This window comes from Squalius cephalus (assembly GCF_949319135.1).
Source record: "Squalius cephalus genome assembly, chromosome: 6".
Classification (NCBI taxonomy): domain Eukaryota; kingdom Metazoa; phylum Chordata; class Actinopteri; order Cypriniformes; family Leuciscidae; genus Squalius; species Squalius cephalus.
This window is the reverse complement of record NC_137127.1, coordinates 9,359,446-9,380,638: the sequence shown is the minus strand read 5'-3', so window position 1 is coordinate 9,380,638 and position 21,193 is coordinate 9,359,446. Positions and strand designations below refer to the sequence as shown.

The following is a 21,193-nucleotide window of genomic DNA, read 5'->3' as shown; positions in this document are numbered from 1 at the left end:
GAGTGCACACACAATGCCCATTAGACATGCAAGCATTATCAGTAAGGAAACATCAAGGATCATTGACAAGTACAGAGCTATTTTAGGGAGCCTTTCTTGGTAGGCAATCAGTGCAATGCCTAAAGTTAAGATCCAGATTACAGCCGAGCAGAAAACACGATGCTCCCATTTACTCCCTAGTTTCATGTACAGGACTGCATGTGCTGCGGCAAAGTAGCGCTCCACACACATACTGGTCAAGAGGAGAGGACAGCCGATTATGTTGAGGATAGAGATGGCCTCAGAAACTATGAGAAGCGTTCCAGTGGGTTGAGTCAGAGAATTGTACATAAAAAGAGGAAGACTGACACAGTAGAGTATGTTCAGCACGGCAAGATTGAGCCCCGAAACTTCAGAAGGTGACAAAGCTTTCTCACCCCTCACCAGCAGCCATAGTAGAGCCAAGTTAGTTGGGAGACCCACCACGAGAGTGAAGATTTCCAGTGGCAAGCGAACACAGGAATAATCTTTTTCATTGCACTTATCCACAATGGTAAGAATCAACAACGGAAGATTGCTTGTATTACTGTAGATTGTGTGTGTATTGGTTCCATTTGATATGTTGTTTGTCATGTTGATTGAGCACTATAGAGAAAATGGCTTGAATTACAAATACAAGGCAAATATATTGCAAAAATGCATTTAAACTCTCATCTAAAAACAGTAATATTGTGAAATATTGTTACAATTTAAAATAACTGTTTTCAATTTTTATATATTTTAAAATGAACTCAAGTCTTCAGTATCACATGAACATCCTTCAGAAATCGTTCTAAACAATTTAATTAGATCAATTTAAGGCGTCCTTCCTGAATAAAAGTCATGATTTCTTTCATAAAAAATCTTACTGAACCTACATTTTTGAATGTCTATAGACACACACACAAATAATAAATATATATTTAAATATATAAACAAGATCAAATAAAATAAGTTGTGAAAGTGTTACTGAAAATGTTGAGATGTATAAACTGACCTTTTCAGGCTATAAGATCAATTTTATTGTTCGCTGTCCTTCTCTCTTCTTGACAGATCTTAAATATATCAGTTCTTGTTCTGTTTTGTGAATGTAATTTAAATACAATTATTTGAATTTCTGTGCTGGTACATTGAGCGCATTTTGTCCACAACCCAATGAAAATTAGAGATTTTCCATTTCTGGTTTCGAAAAAACACATTTAGCAAATTTTACCCAAATCGACGAGGGCATCTGGACTCAATTAAAGGCAAAAGGAAAACAGATCGACCCAACAGTTTATTACAAATGAATCAGTGCATTTAAAGTGCAAATTTTACAGATAGATTTTAAGTTAACAGATGTATAAACTCTAATCAAGAGTACATACCGCTTCTTTACAACACATTATGAATATAATATTATGAAAATGGGTGGTAGTTAGCCACCACAAGCAAACTACTATGTGCAAAACAAAAAGATTTTGCTCTTATTTTCTGTTTTCTTATTAGGTATGGTGCTATCAGTTGTCAGATTTGATAAGAAAAACCAGGTCAAGATATATATACAATATAGCAGATATTAAACGATATCATCAACATTAAAAATATCAAAGTGCTTCTGGTTACGCTGACCAGTTATATCTGTGCAGTGTTGTTTGTATTGTCTTGGCCACATTCAGTGCTGCTGATGAGAAAGTCGATTAATGGTTGCATGTCTATGGGTGGGTGACGGACGGAGCGTGTGGGGTCTTGTTTTTGGGAGGTGTAGAAATCTGTACGTAAACTGGGGTGGTAGAAGAAGTGGAGGGGTTTGGCTCGTTTTGAACCCTCTGGAACACAAGGGCTGGGTAGATTTGGCTGTTGGCGTGGTATGTAGGGTATGTGGTATTGGGGCTTCTCAGCAGACTCTCTTGACTCCTGTGTAGAAAGAAAGAGAATTTAGTGATGTATAAAATCATAGAAACTGAAGCACTTCTTATAGGTCTTATGGCTTTACACATCCTCCCAAATATTACATAATAGTAGAAAATGTGGTGTGGATGTAGCGAGTGGGCAAGGGTTGTGGGTTTCAATACACGTAAGAGGCACGACAAGAAGGGAGGCTATTCCTGTTGTAAGTGTACTGTGAGTCTATGTGGGGAGAAATCAGCTAAATAAACAAATATATTTTACAATGATTTTCCTTACCTCTCATACCCTCTGTTCTCATAGGCTCTGATGACCTCGGAATAAACAGGACTTCCAGGAGGCAGCGGTCGGTCAAGACGCTGGGACAGGCTGAAAAGTTTAGGCGGAGGGAATGCCTCCCAGTCTAGCTGCTCTCTCTCCAACCAGGACGGGCTCCTCCGTGTCCTAGAGCTCCGTGTTTCTCTTCTCCTAAAGGTGAACAAAGACAGTACCAACAAATTTAGTATTATGATTGTAAAAAAAAAAAAAAAAGTGCATCATTATAACTTTAAAACACAGTATCCACCAGTTTTACAGATAACGCTTAAAGGGATAGTTCACTTTGAAATTAAATTTTGGTATGTTTTAGATTACCTCAAGGGCATCCAAGATGTAGGTGTCTTCTTTTCCGCAGTAGTTTCAATTTAGATATTTTTAGGTCAAACCGTTCTTGTCTGACAGTCATATCATGCAGGTCTATGGTCACGGTCTCAAAGAACATGCACAGAGTCCAAATTAAAACAATTCCCCATCGTCCAAATTAAACAATTCCCCATCGTAAGTACACATTGATGGCCTAAGACACGAAACGAGTGGTTTGTGTGAGAAAACGAACAGTATTTATATCGTTTTTACCTCTTGTACATAGCCACGTCCAAGTGATCTGAGGGCGCGCGCGCATCCTGGTGTGTGACGTGTGCGCAGACTGGTGCATAGATATAGATGTCGCCTTGGCTACGGCAGTTCATTGGAACGAATGTCTTTAATGCGACATCTAGTGTAAATATATCTCTATAATACAGTCTGCGCACACGTCACACAGCAGGAAGCGCCCGCGCCCTCAGATCACTTGGACGTGGCTGTGTTATAAGAGGTAAAAACTATATAAATACTGTTCGTTTTCTCACACAAACCGCTCGTTTCGTGTCTTAGGCCATCAATGTGTACTTACGATGGGGAATTGTTTAATTTGGACGATGGGGAATTGTTTTAATCTGGACTCTGTGCATGCTCTTTGAGACCGTGACCACAGACCTGCATTAAAGGACTGACAGACAAGAACGGTTTGACCTAAAAATATCAAAATTGCAACTACTGCAGAAAAAAAGACACCTACATCTTGGATGCCCTTGAGGTAAGCTAAAACATACCAAAATTTAATTTCAAATTGAACTATCCCTTTAAGCCCAGACTAAAATGGTTTTAACTGAAAGTAACTTGCACTTACAAATGTGACCCTGGATCACACAACCAGTCACAAGTAGCACAGGTATATTTGTGGCAATAGCCAACAATACATTGTATGGGTCAAAATTATTGGCCAAAAAACATTAGGATATAGTAAATAAGTAAAGATCATGTTCTATTAAGATATTTTGTAAATTTCTTATCTTAAATAAATAAAACTTTTATTTTTGTGAGTGAATGCAGCATAATCGCGAACATAAATGGACAACTTTAAAAGGCGATTTTCTCAATGTTTCGATTTTTTTACACCCTCAGATTTTCAAATAGATTTTTGGCCAAATATTGTCCTATCCTAACAAACCATACATCAATGGAAAGCTTATTTATTCAGTTTTGTGACTGGTTTTGTGGTCCAGGGCAAGGCATGTTATATAAGGCAAGGCATGTTTATAAAAGCTAATTAATGATGGTAGTATTTTCTAAGAACAAACCATTTGTTTTTAATTCATTTCACCAAGAAGTCAAGGTCGTTCTAATGGATGAATGAATTCAGTTCCCTAATGTTTGACAACCAGAAAGTGTCCAGAAAATGAGTCTTAACTTTGCCTTTATTTAAACGCTAACAAACACATTTTTTGTCAAATTTAAGACAAACATATTTAAGATCATTTTCTATATTTAAAATGAATGCCACTTGATTTGATAATTTGATCTGTAATGCAATTATACATTCATATTTAAGTGTAGCCGAAGTGTCCGCATACTTTCTGGAGCTAATATATATTTGTTTTGTTTATCAGATGATGCAAACTCTGAATCAACATGTACCAGTGCTATATTTTCTAAATGTCATAATCATTTGTATTCATTACTTCAATGAACTCATTGTATCTGCATTCAATTATTACATTGTATAAATTAATACATTTTTAGCTAACTGTGATTTTTTTATATGTACTGTACATTTCTGGAATACATAAATTAGACTGTTACCTCTGATAACAGAACACTCTAAATTGTAATATGGACTCATGCACTTTCTGTAAAGCTGCTTTGAAGTGATATGTATGTATTTTATTGAAAGACACCACTCTTTTTTAATGATTTTGATGAATTTTAATAAAATGATCTTTAAGGTTATTTTAATTATTAAAGTGACTGACCTGCTTCTGCCCATCCGATGCTTTTCCTTCTTTTTGCTCATGCGCTCTTGACAACAGCAGACGATGAAGCACACAGTCATGACGAAGATGACGACCCCGCTCACTACAGACACCAGTAAAGCAACGCGAAGTCCCTGGTCATTTGGCCGAGGGATACCTGAAAAAAAATAGTGTTGGTTTCAACAGATATGATGGCCAGTTATATTAAAACTGAGAGAAACTGTAAATATTCTTTAGAAAGAAATGTTCTTACAATTCTTAAATTCAGATATTTGCTTACATTTGGGGGAAATAAGCAAAGTTGGCAATGAAAATAATAATTATGCTTTTTTATTAGTATCATTAGGATACATTTCTTTCCATAAAGTGTAATTGAATGGCTGCCCTACTCTCACAGACTGGCAGGTAGCTGCTCCACCGTGGGACGCCTGCATGCAGGATGCATGTGATTTTCTCATGGCCAACCAGCTGGTAGCCCTCCTTACACCAGAACACAAGCATAGAGCCCACGGACACCCCTGTGCCGTGCTCCACGTAGTAGGATCCCCGTCGTGGGGGAAGCACAGAAATACACGCAAGCCCTGTAGGAACACAGACAGACAGATAGACATGTAGATAGATGAGATGAGAGCAAAGACTTTGAATATTCTGTGATGTGTTATACTCTGTAAATTTAGTTAGTTCTAAAACTACTAGAATAAACCTTCTGTGGAGAATGATTGTATCATTCCAGTTGTTTTGCATAATGTTATAGATTTTTTTTTTCTGCCTCATGCATCTTGCTTGCATGTTTCCTTTGCAGCGAGACATCTCACCCATCTTTGTATCCTGTGGTAAACCACAGTGAATTTTCATTAATGTGTAAATGTCTGTCTTGTATTTGCATGGTGTTCTGTGAGTATATGTTGCTTTGAATCAGTGCCGGCATATCAGTGACTGTCTTCTCTATCCAGCCTCTTGTCCCATGATCCCAGCTCACTATCAAATACTCCTCCCTCCAGTTTCTCCATGTTTCTGGAGAAGCAACTGATTAAATAAAGATGAGGCCCTTTATCAAATATTGATTAATTCCACAGTTTTCCTATTATTAAAAACCTTTGAAAGTGCACTTAGGCCATCCACTGACATGTCAGAGTTTTTTGAGCACAGGTCAGGAGAAATTATATAGTAAGTGCTAAAAGTCTTATCTACCCAATTGTATCTGTCTATCCATATATCTGTCTGTCTATCCATTCGTATCTGTCTATCCATCTATTAATATCTGTCTCTATTTATATTCATCCTTCTGTATCTGAAAAATTATGAAAAAGAAGTTTATTCAAGTGTGCTATTTGTATACTTCTTTTAAGATAAATAAATAAGAAAGTATACTTTCAGTTTACTTTTTATGTACTTCTCAGAGAAATATACTTAAAATTGCATATTTAAGTATAATTAAATCTATTTATAAATAAGTCTATTCTATTTTATAATGATGTATATTTGGCCTATACTTGTACTAAATCTATTGATCGAGATATTCTTAAAAGTATAATTAATTCATATATTCTAAGTGAACTTGGCTTGTTGTGTTTACTCTTTTGATTGAGTCGGTTATTAAACACTTTTTCACGCATCTTTTGAAAGAGTACAGAATTTTCGGATCAAAACACAGGTGTAGAAGAAGAAACAAGTGATAGAAGATTGCTTACGCACATGTAAACCATCAAACATTAAACAGCATATATGTTCAAAACTGCCTAACGTGACCGAATGAAGTGTCGACCAAGGAAGGGTTACTGACTGTGAAGCTTTGGGGGTGTTGATGGACTCGATCTACTCCATCTATGTTTTGATCATCGTTCTGATTCCCATCCAGACGTAGTCTTTGACAAAAATGAGATTTTCTCCACTTTTTGTTTAAATTGTTGCTTTTTTTTACATTTTTTTTTTTTATGAAACTTACCCACATTCAAGTTGTGGGTAAAAGATAAAAAAGTTGATAAAAAAAGGATGCATGAAGCTAGAATAAAATGTTTTTAAAATGGAAAGAGTTAAAATACAGTTAAAGGTATATTTCAAGTATAAACAAGTAATGCCTAAATAGAAACACAGTATACTTAGTGCAAAAATAATATATAAATAGTAAACTATATACAATATCTATACTGTAAAAAAAATTATTGCTGATTTAACTTAAAAAAAGTTTGTTTAATAAATAGAAACTCAAAATATGTTATCTGAACCATTAATTAATGTTAATATCTATCTATCTATCTATCTATCTATCTATCTATCTATCTATCTATCTATCTATCTATCTATCTATCTATCTATCTATCTATCTATCTATCTATCTATCTATCTATCTATCCAGTCAGTCAGTCAGTCTGTCTGTCAGTTGTTCTTACCTGTGTTATTTCTTGGATCTGTAGGTTCAGTCTGATGTCCTGGATTGATTGATTGCTCATCAGTGGTTGGATCAGAGGTGGTCATGAGCAGATTGGGTCTCACTGAGGCTGCGTGAATAACACAATCAGTCCACACACAACCCACAAGTTTTTGTAGCTCCACACACCATGTACTGTTGCAGAACTTTTTTTTTTTTTTTTTTTTTTTTACATATTTTTATTAAAAAACATGGAGCATAACAAGAACATTTCCAAAAAACAAAACATTTTATATATATTTTAACTATCTTCCCACCCCCACCGACCCTCACCCTCAGCATCCAAAAAATCAGTTACACTGGTATAGAAGTTATTATACAAAGGCTAAGATAGACATGTCCACATATTTTCAAATACATAAGCACATCATATATACACATATCAATCAGTGGAGTGAGAGGTATCTAATATTGCCTGTATCGATATTTGGTTATTTTCCAGAAAATGTATAAAAAGATCCCATATTTTATGGTAATCTTTTAGTTTGCCCTTTATACTGTAGGTTATTCTTTCCAATGCAATACAGTGTGACAGATCTTTTAACCAATGATCAATGGATGGAAATCCTGTGTTCTTCCAGTAAAATGCTACTAAACGTCTTGCAAGAACTAATGTCAATCATTTTAGTGTGATAACCTGATAATGGTAGACTTACAGGAATTAAACCCAAAGCACATATTTCGGGGGTCATTGGAATTGGTTTTGAAATAATTGAAGAAATTAGTGCTGTCACTTTTTGCCAGAATGTCTTGATCACCTCACATTCCCAGATACAGTGGAAGAATGTTCCCTTATATTTTTGGCATTTAAAACAGATATCTGGGATTTCCGGGTTAAACCTGTTTAACTTTTCAGGGGTGACATACGCATTACACAGTTATATTGGATCAGCTTAAATCTAGTGTTAATTGACAAATTCTGGGCTTTAACACATATCTGGCTCCATTCTGAATCTGGAATGTCATGCAAGCAGAACTATTTATATTGGTCACATAATGTATGTCTGTCTGTCTGTCCATCCATCTGTCCATCCATCCATCCATCCATCCATCCATCCATCCATCCATCCATCCATCCATCCATCCATCCATCTATCTATCTGTCAATTGTTCTTACCTGTGTTGTTGCTGGGTGGATCTGTAGGTTCAGTCTGATGTTCTGGATTGATTGATTGCTCATCAGTGGTTGGATCAGAGGTGGTCATGAGCAGATTGGGTCTCACTGAGGCTGCGTGAATAACACAATCAGTCCATTCACAACCCACAAGTTTTTGTAGCTCCACACACCATGTACTGTTGCAGAACAATTTATATTGGTCACATAATGTATGTCTGTCTGTCTGTCTATCCATCTGTCCATCCATCCATCCATCCATCCATCCATCCATCCATCCATCCATCCATCTATCTATCTATCTGTCTGTCTGTCAATTGTTCTTACCTGTGTTGTTGCTGGGTGGATCTGTAGGTTCAGTCTGATGTTCTGGATTGATTGATTGCTCATCAGTGGTTGGATCAGAGGTGGTCATGAGCAGATTGGGTCTCTCTGAGGTTGCGTGAGTGTGGGGAAACCACACCGTCAATCCACACACAACCCACAACAAAGACCACACTGAAGTCATGATCAAAGGCCACCAGGGGCCGCAGCACAAAGAGTAGATATGTCCTGAGGTGATCACAATACTCCGTGTAGCACGCTAAACATCACTGATTATAATCCATTCATAGTGCCAGGTGAAGGAATATCACAAATAGCTTCTTTTCCTAAAGGTGTCTGTGAATATCCAAGCTCATCCAACCTTAGTTCATCCAAGCTTATGCCCATAGCTCCTAAATATGGCAGCTCCTTCTCTGTTTCTCCTGCTGTATTAAGCATAGGCTTCCTTGTGTGTGTACACAGCATCTGCTCTGCCTGTCCGCTCACTGCTGCTGTTATCCTACAGCATACAGTGAGGCAGTCAAGGGTCTTACATAACATGAAGTGCACGTGTGGATGTAATTTTGTGCACTCTTAAATCCCCGATCTCTTCTCTCCAGTAACTCGTGCACGCTCTCTCACTCTCTCGGGACACTCGAGGGTGAATCAGGGCATGTGGCTATGTGCATGTGAGCCTCTGTCCCATATCTGCTGAGAGAATGAAAAGAGAGCCACAATCTGCAGGCACACGGCATATTATACTCAAATCAACATGTTGACTTATAATGCCTCACAATTTCTTGAGCACCCCAAATCAGAATAAACGTGTGTGTATAAACAGAGCGTGATGCAGCAGATGGTGTTTATAGATTGCACGTGGACCCAACACCAGTACGGTTGAATGAATTCTGTTCACTTGGATGAGCGCAGTGGGTTTCAATCTCAGTGCAGGGAGCCTGTTAGACTGCGTGGGAAGTGTTAGAAGGATGCTATAGGGAGGTTTCCTCATTGCATAACACTGAAACCGTGGTAACAGTGTCACGATTTATATATATCAGTATTTCGGATATGCATTCAATGCAGCTCCTTTTTCTTTTTTCCCCATCTATGGTCTGTCTTCCTGTAGAATGCCTTATGAATGTTTGATAAATCACAGGGTAGCCACAGGATGTGTAGAGACACAATCAAATAACAGCTTCCAATGTTTTCAGCTGCATTCAGTGAGTTTGTTGCATCTTTTAAATTTTTTAAGTATTGGAACACTAATTTTGTACTTGTTTGTTGATGAATGCTGTGTTTCTCACATGTCACATGTCCTGATGGCACACGTAGTTAATCTGGCCATGGATGTCAAATAATTACTAAGCATCTGCCCTAGTAATCCTTTAAGCTTTAAGATGCTTCCATGCAATAATTTTTTTGGTGAAACAGGATTCAAATCTTGTAAAGATGCTTCTCTGGCTTTTAAGAGATACTTGGATATTTTTCTGATATCTAGACATTATGAAAAGAAGGAACTAAAAGTCATAGTCATAGGCCTATATCAAGGATGATTTGTTTAAAACAATTGCTATAGGATCCATACTTAAGTCACTTTTTCTACTCTTCACACAGTACTCCTTACCTACTTTCAGCTTGGCACAGCAGTAAATTTTTACATTTAAAATGCTCTAAAAGTACTAAATCACTGACAGGACTCCAGACTAACATTTAGACTAGACAACAGTGGCACCCAGAGGTGTACAGTAACAAAGTACATTTACTTGAATACTGTACTTAAAGGGATACTTCACCTCTGGAAAGATGAATGTGTATTTAAAATGGGTCATTTATGTAGTAGAAATGTGAAATTATTTTTGAATTTGGAGCCTTCTAGACTGAGAAAAGCCAGAAAATGTATTTTTGGCTTATGTGGATGAAAGACAACAACTCCCAGAATGCACTTGCTTCGCTGCTCTATGAGGCCACTCCCAAGCCACGCCTACCGGTAAGAGCGCGCAGTTAAACAACAAGACTAGGCTACTAGTCGAGTCTATCGAGTCTGCCTGAGATTTCGAGATCACCCAAAATGTCCGGGATTCGGCTTTTGCGTTCTACAGTCGCCATTCATTATGTTTACTGTGGCGAGCAGGACGAGGCTGATCAGTAAAATGATCGCAAAATGACGATTTTTGCGTCATCGGAGGATTTTTTCCAGACAAAAAAATACATAAATCTCTCATCTCAGGGGGACACGAGGGAGGAAAGCACGGTAATTCGAAAACACTACTGATACAAAGCTTAATGCTAAATCCTGAAGTATCCCTTTAAGTACACTTTTTGAGTGTTTTTTTTCTGGAAACTTTTTACTTTACCTTCATACATTTGAAAGACAAATATCGTACTTTTTACTCCACTACATTTCTGTCAAGGTCCTTGATTAGAAAGTAGTAACGTTAGTCATGATTTTGGTTGCAGGGGTTGCATTTTAGTTGGAAATGAAAGTAAGAAAGATGTTGGATTTTGGTTGGAATTGAAAGTTGGGTTGACATCAGAACCCGAAGTCAGATTGATGTCAGAAACCGACGTCAGATTGACGTCACCATCCGACGTCGGACAGACGTTGGATTTTGGTTGGAAATAAAAGTCAGGTTGAAGTCAGAACCCGACTGATGTTGGTTTCCGACGTCAACCCGATTTTCATTTTCAACCACAATACAATGTCTGTCCAACGTTGGAGATTGACGTCAATCTGACGTTGGATTCTGACATCAACCTGATTTTCATTTTCAACGTTGGGTTGGGTCTTCTAAATGCGAATTTTGTCATTGATTTGGAGCACACTAGATAACAGTAAGGCTAACATATTCATACTAAAAGCCAAAAAACTTTTCATAGAGACTTTAAATAGGGTACTATTTGAGGGAACAGCCATTTGGGTGTCCGAAACCATTGTGGACATTATTGAGTGCACTTATTCATATATCCCACTAGTGGGTATTGATATTGATATGAGGGTATAGGGGCGATTTCGGACACAACCAATATCTGATTAACGTGGATATTATTACTAGTCTTCTCGACAAGATATCCTTTTATTTTTACCTTGTATAGGATTACAACGGGCTCCTGGCACCTGATTTGGTAAGAACAGTGATCATAGGCTTAAATCCTTCCCGACTAGAATATCATGCATCAAAATCAAAATGCACAGGGTTAGTCTCTTCAGTGTTGCTGTTAATATTGTGGTTATTTTAGCAAATAGTTTGCTTCGTACTTTCAGTTCAACAGCATTAAAGGTCCCATATTGACAAAACTGAAATTTTCTGGCTTTTTTCATGATAACAGAGGTCTAGGGGCTATGAAACTACCATATAAGTTTCAAAACAGTCAATCTACAGACAAATGTACACAGCCTGCATAAAGTAGGCTACATGTGCATTTTAAGGTGTTTGAAGGCCAAAAAAAAAAAATGGATGACAGCGGCTTTAAAAGCATGTCGGTGGGCAATAGCATAAATGATTTTGTCAAGTAGATGAGAACAGTTTAAATGTTGCAACGAATGATCCACGCTACAAAATGGAAATGCAGAATATTTTTATGCTTATTGTTGACAATACACAATCACATATTCGAAGCGGGAATGGCTTTAAAAAAAATGATTCAAGGATTATTTTGCATAGATGTTACATTTCAATCAAATGCCAATGTAATCCTTCTGTGTCCAGAGGCATATGAGCAATTAGTATGAGAATCAAAGATCAGTTTTAGCTAGCCTACATGAAGTTTTTTTTTTTTTTTTAAACGTTGCTACCTACATGTTGTTCTATTCTAATTTAACTCTCTGAAATAATTTCAACAGCCCCCTCCCCCAATTTCAACAGCCCCCCAACAGTCTCCTGTCGTCGCCGAATCGGGGTCTGAGTCCGGCTCGAACATAAGGCCGGATAACATTTCCCTCAGCAATGTCCATCAATACAGGTGTTTTATTTACTTACTTATGAGCATCACCAAGCCACAGCAGGCTACAGCATACATGACCCTAGTTACCTGTTGGCCTGGCCGTGCGAAAACAACAGGCCAATCAGAAGAGAGGCTCATGAATATTAATTGAAATGCCAAAATCGACCTGCTCTTAGCAGAGCTCCTGAGAAAGGAGCTGTAAAAATATATTGGGATGGTTTTTGGTAAATACCGCAAATATATATTCTTAAGGACATCAAAACCTAAAATAAAACTTCAGAAAGGTGTACAATATGGGACCTTTAAGTTAAAGAGGGTAAACTTCAGAGAGGGTAAAGCCAGAGATTATTCTAAAATGTAGTTTTCGAAAATGTATTTATTTATTATTATTATTATTATAAAATGTAGATTTGTAGGTTTTAAAAAAGTAGGAAATTTATGTTAGTGTCGCGTTTAAACCACGGAAAAAAAAAAGACTCCATTTCCCAGCAACCCAGAGAGAAGGAAATGCATTTGAACTTTCACTTTAGCGACACACACCCATCACCAACATACAGCGGCAACAGTTTGAAAACTATTGGACTAAATGCGGCGATCATTTTATACAGTTAAACGAACAAACAGCTGACATTTTGGGCGTCATTTAATCGTAAGTTCGCGTTTAAAATGCAGACATATTTTCTAAGTGTTAAAATGTTTGCCATGCGCTTAAAACATTCTAAATCGTAGCATGGTTTTCATGAAATGCAAATACGTTCAAAATCAGAATTATAGCTCGGCTGCAAATAGTTCGTATTATGACGTAATTGTTCAACAATTACGTCATAATACGAACTATTAGCAGCCGAGCTATTGTGAGAATCATTTTGTTTTTAGGCTATATGAGATTCAGCCTAATATTGGTCACATGCAATTCCAGTGTACTCCGCTTGTTTACATGGCCAGTGAATCCTGGCTGGAGTCTTCCCTGCGCCGTTCATCTAAACTCGGGCAGGAAGTGTTGGAAAAGGCAAAAAGACGGTCTGTTAGCAGCTCAAGTGCAAGACCAAGACCATCACCCATGTTCAATCACTATGAGAGGGGCTCAGAAGTGAGTAGACTCAATAAACATTTGTTAGGTCAACTAAATAAATAACGTCCGTGACACTAATTCTTTTTGTCCTGTGTTACAGAGGGACATTTCCCATTCAAACTTGGACCATGCTTTTGCTACAATAGTGGAGTACATGTCTGAAACTACGAGACAGTGCCAGGTGGAAAAATGCTTTATTCATTAATTCACTTTAACTCTGTTGAGATATGAATGAGAAGAAACAACCTGTGTTTCTTTAATAGAAGTTTTATAAGACTGTTCACCTGGCTCAGCCCAGTGAGCGAGAACACATCTGTCGCTACCATTCACAGCAGATGTTGAGGACCGCAGACCGGAAACAGAATGCTACTGCAGCCATCAAACGAGACATTGTAAGTACTGACCTTAGCACAAAAAAAAAAATTATACATTTTTCTTGTCATGTTGTGTGTGAACTGTGAAGGCATTGTACAAAAGTTGATTTTGAGCAGAAACGGATCATATTTTAACCAGGCCGTATTTGCTCTGCAAATCAGTGATTCATTTACATATTTTATTGAAGGGTTCATCAGAACCAGAGGATTTTCTTATTGAAGTGCCTCCAGGAACCTATTCCATCACGGCAGCAATGCAGGACACAAGGCCAGAGACGAAAACTGTCCACATCAACGCAGGAGAAAGCATGAGCCTTACATTCAACCTCTGAACTATGGGTGAAAATGAATGCCTTAATTGAGGACTTGCACTAAAATTTTAAAATGCACTGACTTTTCTTGATTTCTGCTTGAATGTTCATAAGTGTTATTGCTAATGCTCAGGAATATTTATTATTTTTTTTAAAGTAATCATGAGTTTATATTGAGGCACAGAAGCCATAATGAGATTATACAGCAAGACAAAAATTTACATTTAATTTTTACTTTCTTTATACCTCTTACAGATGTTGCATTTTAATAAACTTTTGCATGATTTTACATAATAGTATTTTCTATTAAATTACTACAAGGCCATAAGATGTTTGAATTAACAACAAATATCATCCCTGAAGAAAAAAAATCAGCAAAAGCTGACTGGCAATTCTCATAATACTTTGAACTTTGGCTGTGTTATATCAGTTTATTTGGCCTTGTGCTGATTGCTACAGATAGTGGTGATGGTGATGACTTCGATTCAGTTGATGCAAATATGTCCCTCATATTGACTCCTCGTTTTGGTGATTCACAAACCAGTTTAAATAAAGAGCTGTGATTGGTCATCATAGAGTTATCTGTAGAGCTCCCAGAATTCCCAGTGTCTCTTGGCCAAGAATGGGTTACATTTGAACATCTGATTGCTCTTCCTGAAATACCAAGAACACCCAGGCAATACAAATTCAATTTATTTTGAAAGACAAAAAAAATAAAAATAATTTCTGGCACTTGTATTTAGACCAAATGGTTCTAAATTATATGTCTGCCATACCATTAAAATGTTTGGGGTCTTAAGATTTTTCAAATGTTTTTGAAAGAAGCCTCTTAATACAGCTAAAATGCAGCTAAAACAGTAATATTGTGAAATATTATTACAATTTAAAATAACTGTTTTCTATTTGAATGTCTTTTAAAATGTAATTCCTGTAATGGCAATGCTGGATTGGTGCTCAAGAAATATTTCTTATTATTATCAGTGTTGAAAAAGGTTGTTTTATGATAAAAAAAAAAAGTCAGGGCTTAATAGAAAGAATTCAAAAGAACTGCATTTATTTGAAATGTAAATATTTTGTAAGATTATAAATGTCTTTACTGTAAATGTTGATCAATTTAATGCATCCTTTCTGAAAAAAGAAAAAAAAAACATACCCCAAATTTTTGAATGGTAGTGTATGCTCAAATAGACTATATGTCAGATCATGATCAGTATTTTTAATGTATTGTATTTGTCCATTTTGACTGCTATATTGTAAATATTTTGTCATTACCTGGTTGCCTGTGCTGTGGTTCTGCAGAACCGCTTTTCCAGTATCTCCAGGCTGGTCTGGACTCAGTTTGACTGTATGGCTTTCTCAGGCAGGAAATATCTGTGTTTATTGAGCGGCTCACCAGTCCTGACCCCAGAGGCCTGTGTTTTTCAGCTGCAGTATCCTCCTCATTCTCATCTGAGTCAGAGGTTGATGATGAGGAAGATGAGGGCACTTGTGTCTGTTGAGCGCTCCGTAGTTCTTTCAGTTGGAGATCAACTTTCCTTTCCAGCTCATCTCTCCTATGGTTGTTCAGTAGTGGAGGTGACATGAACATTGGCCAGCATCTCTTGACTGGACAGTGGATCAGTGGAATGGAGGACAGACTGTGGTGGTTGCACTGGTGACATGGCAACTCAAAACAGTTCATGGTGCTGCAGTGGGAAGCCCTGAAGCAACATGGCCTAGATGAATAATGCTGGAGGTCTTTGATTATTTGCTCATGGTGAGAGGCTGGAATCCGTACTGCAAGCTCTTTGGGGACATGAATTGTCATCCCGTTCCAGAAGAGAACCTGAAGTCCCAAAAGACCTTCATCACCTTTAATGAGATGACAGATCTGAGCAAAATTCAGTTATACAGATCACTCTTATGATGTAGTATTGGTTTAAAAATTTTAACTAAAAAAATCTTACTTTTTAGTGGATATCTTAGCTCCATACCGGAGACGACTCTTCCAGGCCCATATCTTCTCAGATCTTGCTCCCATGGTGCTAAAACGGTGTCCCCTGGTACTATACCGTGCCCATGTGCACTGGCAAGATTAACTATATCAGGCTGGCAGGTTGGTTGAACTGTATTTAATGTTTCCATAAATGTATTTCCTTTAGGTCCAAACTTATCAAACTCCACCATATAAAGATTTCCTCTGCCCTATAGAGACCGAAAGAAATGTTTAAAAAATGTTTAACAAGCTATGATTATACATCTGGTTCTTTTGAACTTTCTATTCATCAAAATTCTGAATAAAAAGTATAACATTTTTCACTCAAATATTAACTAGCACAACAGATTTCAACATTGATAATACATAATATTTCTTGAGCAAATCAGCATATTAGAATGATTTCTGAAGGATCATGTGACACTGAAGACTGGAGTATTGATGATAAAAAATGTATTACATTTTAAATATATTGAAATAGAAATCAGTTATTTTAAATAGATTTTAATTGATTAAATTCTACTGTTTTTGATTTTTAAATGCAGCCTTGTTAAACATAAGAGACTCATTTCAGAAACATAAAAAATCGTACAGACCCCAAAACTATTGACTGGTAGAGCATGTTCATAAAAAAAAAAAAATTCTCAGTACCTGATGTATGATTGTCCCCAGGTAATAAAAACCGTCTATCTCTTTCCTGGCTAAAACACGGCAGCCGGAAAACAGTTCAACACCTCGCATTACCCTTCCAGATACAAATGATACTGAACTAAAAGGATTCATAGGGGAACACCTGCAAAGATATATATTTCCCACAATATAATTATGTATTGTTTTTATTTCTTTCTCTCTTTTTAGTTAAAGTAGAAAGCATACCAGTATGGTGCAGAACAGACACAGCTTGCGCAGTTGTGGTATGGGACCTGATAGAAGTCCACTGAAGGCCTGGGATCCTCTGAGTATGATGGATTTTGAATCAAGTCATCGGTTGAATGCAACAGACTGAGCTGATATATTATAAAACATTAAATGGTGACAAATATCTGATTAACTAATAAACGATGGCTAGTATAAGTGGTGGTCAGTCTCCATACAAACATCTTACCTGGTCCACATTGCCAGCAGAGTTGAGAGACATCACGTAACAGCTTCCTCTAGTGGTGGAGGTGATGCACTGCAAGAAGTCTGATATGTCAGTGTTCATGGGTGTCTTGTCAGATATGTAAAATGTATGGACAGGGCGTGTCACCAGGGTTGATAATGAACCCAAGCATTGTGTGGGGTTGTCTGGGAGACCGCTGGTCACCAAATGGACAGACTGACAGGCAGGGTCAGAGAATGCTAAGGCCAGTGCTGTGTGGAGGTCTCTGCCAGGACTCGTCTGTAATGTGTGGATCCAGCTCAAGGCTTCATAGACTACATCAGGAGTGCAGGGCATCATGTGAGAAGACCATGGTGTTGCCTAGTGAAATATATATTAGTTTTTATGGAATATTGCAGTATTATAAATTATTTATCTGTGCAGTATGCACATCAATATTTTTTGTTTACTGGTGCAAGGGCGGGACAAATTGTCACTTACATGAGATCGAACAATATCAAACCACAACAATCTAATCATCCAATCAATTCCTGATGGATAGAATTACTATATGGATAGAATAGAGTCCCTAAAGGGAGATAATATGAGATGGCGGATAAATGTCACCACTTTTGCATTCTCTTGCAAATGTTTGCCGTTCCCCTGAGAAACTTTACATTTCCTCGCAAAAAAGTTTGCGAGGGATCACAAAGTTTCTCGAGGGAACGCAAAGGTTTTGCGAAGGAACGCAAAGTTTCTCAGGGAAACAAAGGTTCTTGGGGGAACACAGGTTTTGTGAGTGAACGCAAAGTCTCTCAGTGGAATGCAAAAGTTTTGCGAGCGAACACAAAGTTTCTCGGGGGAACGCAAAACATTTGCGAGAGCACGCAAAAGCATTGCTTATTATTTTTTCTTCCATCTCATATTTTTTTCCCACCACCATGTCCCTTTAGGGGCTCTGTACAAAATCAAGTCCAGCCCATTTTTCTTGTTCGAGAAGCTGTTTCTCTTGGATATACGTCACAAAAGGGAAGAAAAGACATGCTTCCGTTTCATGCTGACTTTAATAAACTTAACCGTTTAAGATTAAAATAATGATTAAATTACATTTAAAACAGTTACAAACTTGCAGAATCATCAATATGGAGACAGTAGCTTCATGGGCAATTATCATACACTTTAAAAACTCTTTTTATTTATTTATTTAGAATATATAAGTAACCTTTTGCAACGTGTTCATTGTAAACTTACCTTGTATGAAAAGCTGATAATGTTGAAGAGCGAGTCTCTGAGTGAAGCTTTAGTAATTAAGGTTTGGATGATAAGATTCTTCACTGATCCCAAAAAGCCATTCATTCCCACAGATGAGTCCAGAATAAAGGTGATATTTCTGTTTTTACCCATGAACAAGGGAAGGACACTTTGGCTGTGAGATACCTGAGATGACATTGTTTCTCGCATCAAATGATCTGCAACACAATTGAATTTGCTGTTAGTTGACTTAAAGGCCCATCATCTTTTGTTATAAGCAAAAGTAAAGATTTTTAGGATGGAAATACATATAAAAGCAATTAAAAAGTATTCATACCTTTCCTGACTCCAAGAACACAATTGCAATCTGTAGCAAGTTTTGTTCGAATAATCCACTGAACAAGGATCTCTGTCTCTACTGTGTACTGAGGTTGCCATAGTGAGCCACTGACCAGCCTAAAACTATTAGAATGTCATTACATCCATCTAGTGGTGACAGAGAGCATCTGATGTGCAAGTGGGAACATGGTCTATTTATGTCTGAAGGGAATAGGATCATTCTGGAGACTGGTGTTTCTCTAATCACCCAAGTCACATAAATAATAGAAAAAAAAAAGATTAAAACATGCAAGTTGTTGATATACAGACTACAGCCAATGCTTCTGAAATAAATGTAGTCAAACTTTACTAATTGTGGGTCACAGAGAACGAAAATGATGCTTAAAATGGTTGATTGGCTCTAGTTTTCAAGATATGCTATTGGGTCAGTAGCTATATATGACATATACGACAGTATAAACAGTTTTAAAGCTGTTTTGCTACATAATGGCAATGATTTGCCATCAATTCCAGTTGGTCATATGAAGGAAATGTGACAACATGAAACAACTTTTGAGGTGCATAAACTATAGCCAACATCAATGGCAAATTTGTGGCGATTTGAAGGTTGTTGCTCTCTTGCTTTCAGATTGGATAAACAAAGTTATACCACCCTTACACATGAAGCTGGGTCTTTTGGTCCTCAGATTCATGAACATCTGCGAGATGATGCATTTGACCAAACAATGTGTGGCAAGTAAAAGACAATAGATTAGTGGAAAACCTCAATTCATACAAAAGCCTTGGTTGGAACATGTCCCTAAAGTTAAATTTTTATCTAGATTTTTTCCCCATCGAACTGCGGAGCAGTGAGCGACGAGCACGGCATGCGATTTGACTAGGACATTGCAACAATAGAGAAATATCAGGGCAAATGGAGCCCATCAATGCTTGCAGACTATTGCTGGACAGTGACAAGAGATGCTCCATTTAATGAATACAAGAGATGAGCCAAGAAACACAGAGTATACACTGACTAGGACTAAACTATGTACTTTTTTTTTGTGTGTGTGTGTCTTTTGTTTCATAGTAAATTTGATTTATATAACCCTTTGTTGATTTTTAAAGTGTTATATTCTACACCATATAGCTACATGGAAGTAAAATGTAAAACTTAAATATCTTGGAAACAGTAGAAAAACACATTTAATGAAGCTGCAGTAGTAAAGATGAAACTGTTAAAAATGTGTTTGATGGCTTTGAGAGAAATGCCATTTGAGATCCTGCACCAGAGGGGGTCACCTGAACCTGATTTCAGAGCTATGACGCCCATCCCAATGAGAGACTCTCAATCCAAAAATAGATTATGTGCTGTAATCCTCTCTCCCACAGAGGCTGAAATGTGAAAAGGACACTGAGGTGAGAAAAGCTAATGAAAAATACATGTTTTAGAAAAAGGACCCAACTTTGACAGACTAAAATAGAAATGTTGAAAATGTAAAAAAGTAGCCCTTCGGACAGCACAGAGAAAACACTAGATTGATTTCTGAAGGATCATGTGACGAAGACTGGAGTAACCTGCTGAAAACTCAACTTTAACGTCACACTAATAACTATTAAATAGCATTTTAAAAGGTATTCTTATAGTTTAAAAGTTATTTTAAATTGTAATAACTCAAAATATTACTAATATTACTGTGTTTGCTGTATTTTTCATCAAACAAATGCATTATATATATATATATATATATATATATATATATATATATATATGAAGAGTTCAGATGCAAAAGCCTCTAAATGCCGTCTGAAATTTTCTTATAGAATGATCATTTTTATCAAGCTCGTATATTTAAATTCAATAATTTCACTTAAATGGCAATGAAGATTACCTATTCATTGTCATTTAAGTGAAATTACTGAACTTAAATATACAAGCTTGATAAAAATGATCATTCTATAAGAAAATTTCAGATGGCATTTAGAGGTTTTTGCATCTAAACTCTTCATATATATATATATATATATATATATATATATATATATATATATATATATATATATATATATATATATAAACAAACAAACATTATTGTGAATGCATTGAAAAGGCATTCAAAATGTTGCATAAAAAACTGAAACTAATACGACATAAAGATAAGCATGGTATGTCATGCTGATACAAAACTTCAATATTTTAAACTGGGTACTCCACGTTCTCCTTCAGACAAACTGATAAAAAGTGAAGCCTTTTCTACTGCACTGCATTGCCCATGCATCCTCACTCCGGCCATGACATAATGCAATTCAAAATGGCTACCAAGCCTTCTGTGTCACACTTTAAAAATGTGCTGTTATAACACCAATAAAACCACTGGTCAAGTTATGGCGTTCGAAGAAATGTACACAAAACCCGCGGCATCTATCCGCCAAATGAACATATCATGCCCAGACGCTGCTGTGCTAGATTTGCTTATTCACGCTTGAACAATAAACCCAACAGACCCGAA

At 36.9% G+C, this 21,193-nt stretch overlaps 3 protein-coding genes across 6 annotated transcripts; 1 reads left to right on the top strand and 2 right to left on the bottom strand.

Moving 5' to 3' along the window:
* Window positions 1-1,276: 1,276 nt before the first annotated feature.
* LOC307159755 (uncharacterized protein) lies at window positions 1,277-8,883 on the bottom strand. Of its 2 annotated transcripts, XM_079873325.1 has the most exons (7): window positions 8,384-8,883; window positions 8,060-8,170; window positions 6,905-7,012; window positions 4,904-5,095; window positions 4,515-4,671; window positions 2,185-2,373; window positions 1,277-1,914 (listed from the first exon to the last, which is right to left on the bottom strand). In XM_079873325.1, the coding sequence occupies exons 1-7, from the start codon at window positions 8,562-8,564 to the stop codon at window positions 1,713-1,715; spliced, it is 1,140 nt and encodes a 379-aa protein (XP_079729451.1). In that variant the 5' UTR covers window positions 8,565-8,883; the 3' UTR covers window positions 1,277-1,712. The 2 variants fall into 2 exon arrangements, with proteins under 2 accessions (XP_079729451.1, XP_079729452.1); XM_079873326.1 differs by lacking the exon at window positions 6,905-7,012 and having other exon boundaries at window positions 1,283-1,914; window positions 8,384-8,655.
* A 3,860-nt stretch (window positions 8,884-12,743) lies between these two features.
* akip1 (A kinase (PRKA) interacting protein 1) lies at window positions 12,744-16,909 on the top strand. 2 transcript variants are annotated; one of them, XM_079874156.1, is made up of 6 exons: window positions 12,744-12,950; window positions 13,221-13,391; window positions 13,474-13,554; window positions 13,637-13,765; window positions 13,936-14,086; window positions 16,892-16,909. In XM_079874156.1, exons 2-5 carry the CDS (start codon window positions 13,239-13,241, stop codon window positions 14,077-14,079), a joined length of 507 nt encoding a protein of 168 aa, XP_079730282.1. In that variant the 5' UTR covers window positions 12,744-12,950; window positions 13,221-13,238; the 3' UTR covers window positions 14,080-14,086; window positions 16,892-16,909. The 2 variants fall into 2 exon arrangements, with proteins under 2 accessions (XP_079730282.1, XP_079730281.1); XM_079874155.1 differs by lacking the exon at window positions 16,892-16,909 and having other exon boundaries at window positions 13,936-14,259.
* cUnh11orf16 (chromosome Un C11orf16 homolog) lies at window positions 14,480-19,597 on the bottom strand (the record flags this gene model as incomplete). Of its 2 annotated transcripts, none has more annotated exons than XM_079874153.1 (8): window positions 18,703-19,597; window positions 18,366-18,583; window positions 17,139-17,495; window positions 16,910-17,040; window positions 16,685-16,826; window positions 16,005-16,242; window positions 15,331-15,909; window positions 14,480-14,712 (listed from the first exon to the last, which is right to left on the bottom strand). In XM_079874153.1, the coding sequence occupies exons 2-8, from the start codon at window positions 18,573-18,575 to the stop codon at window positions 14,480-14,482; spliced, it is 1,890 nt and encodes a 629-aa protein (XP_079730279.1). In that variant the 5' UTR covers window positions 18,576-18,583; window positions 18,703-19,597. The 2 variants fall into 2 exon arrangements, with proteins under 2 accessions (XP_079730279.1, XP_079730280.1); XM_079874154.1 differs by having other exon boundaries at window positions 16,032-16,242.
* Between the last annotated feature and the right edge of the window lie 1,596 nt (window positions 19,598-21,193).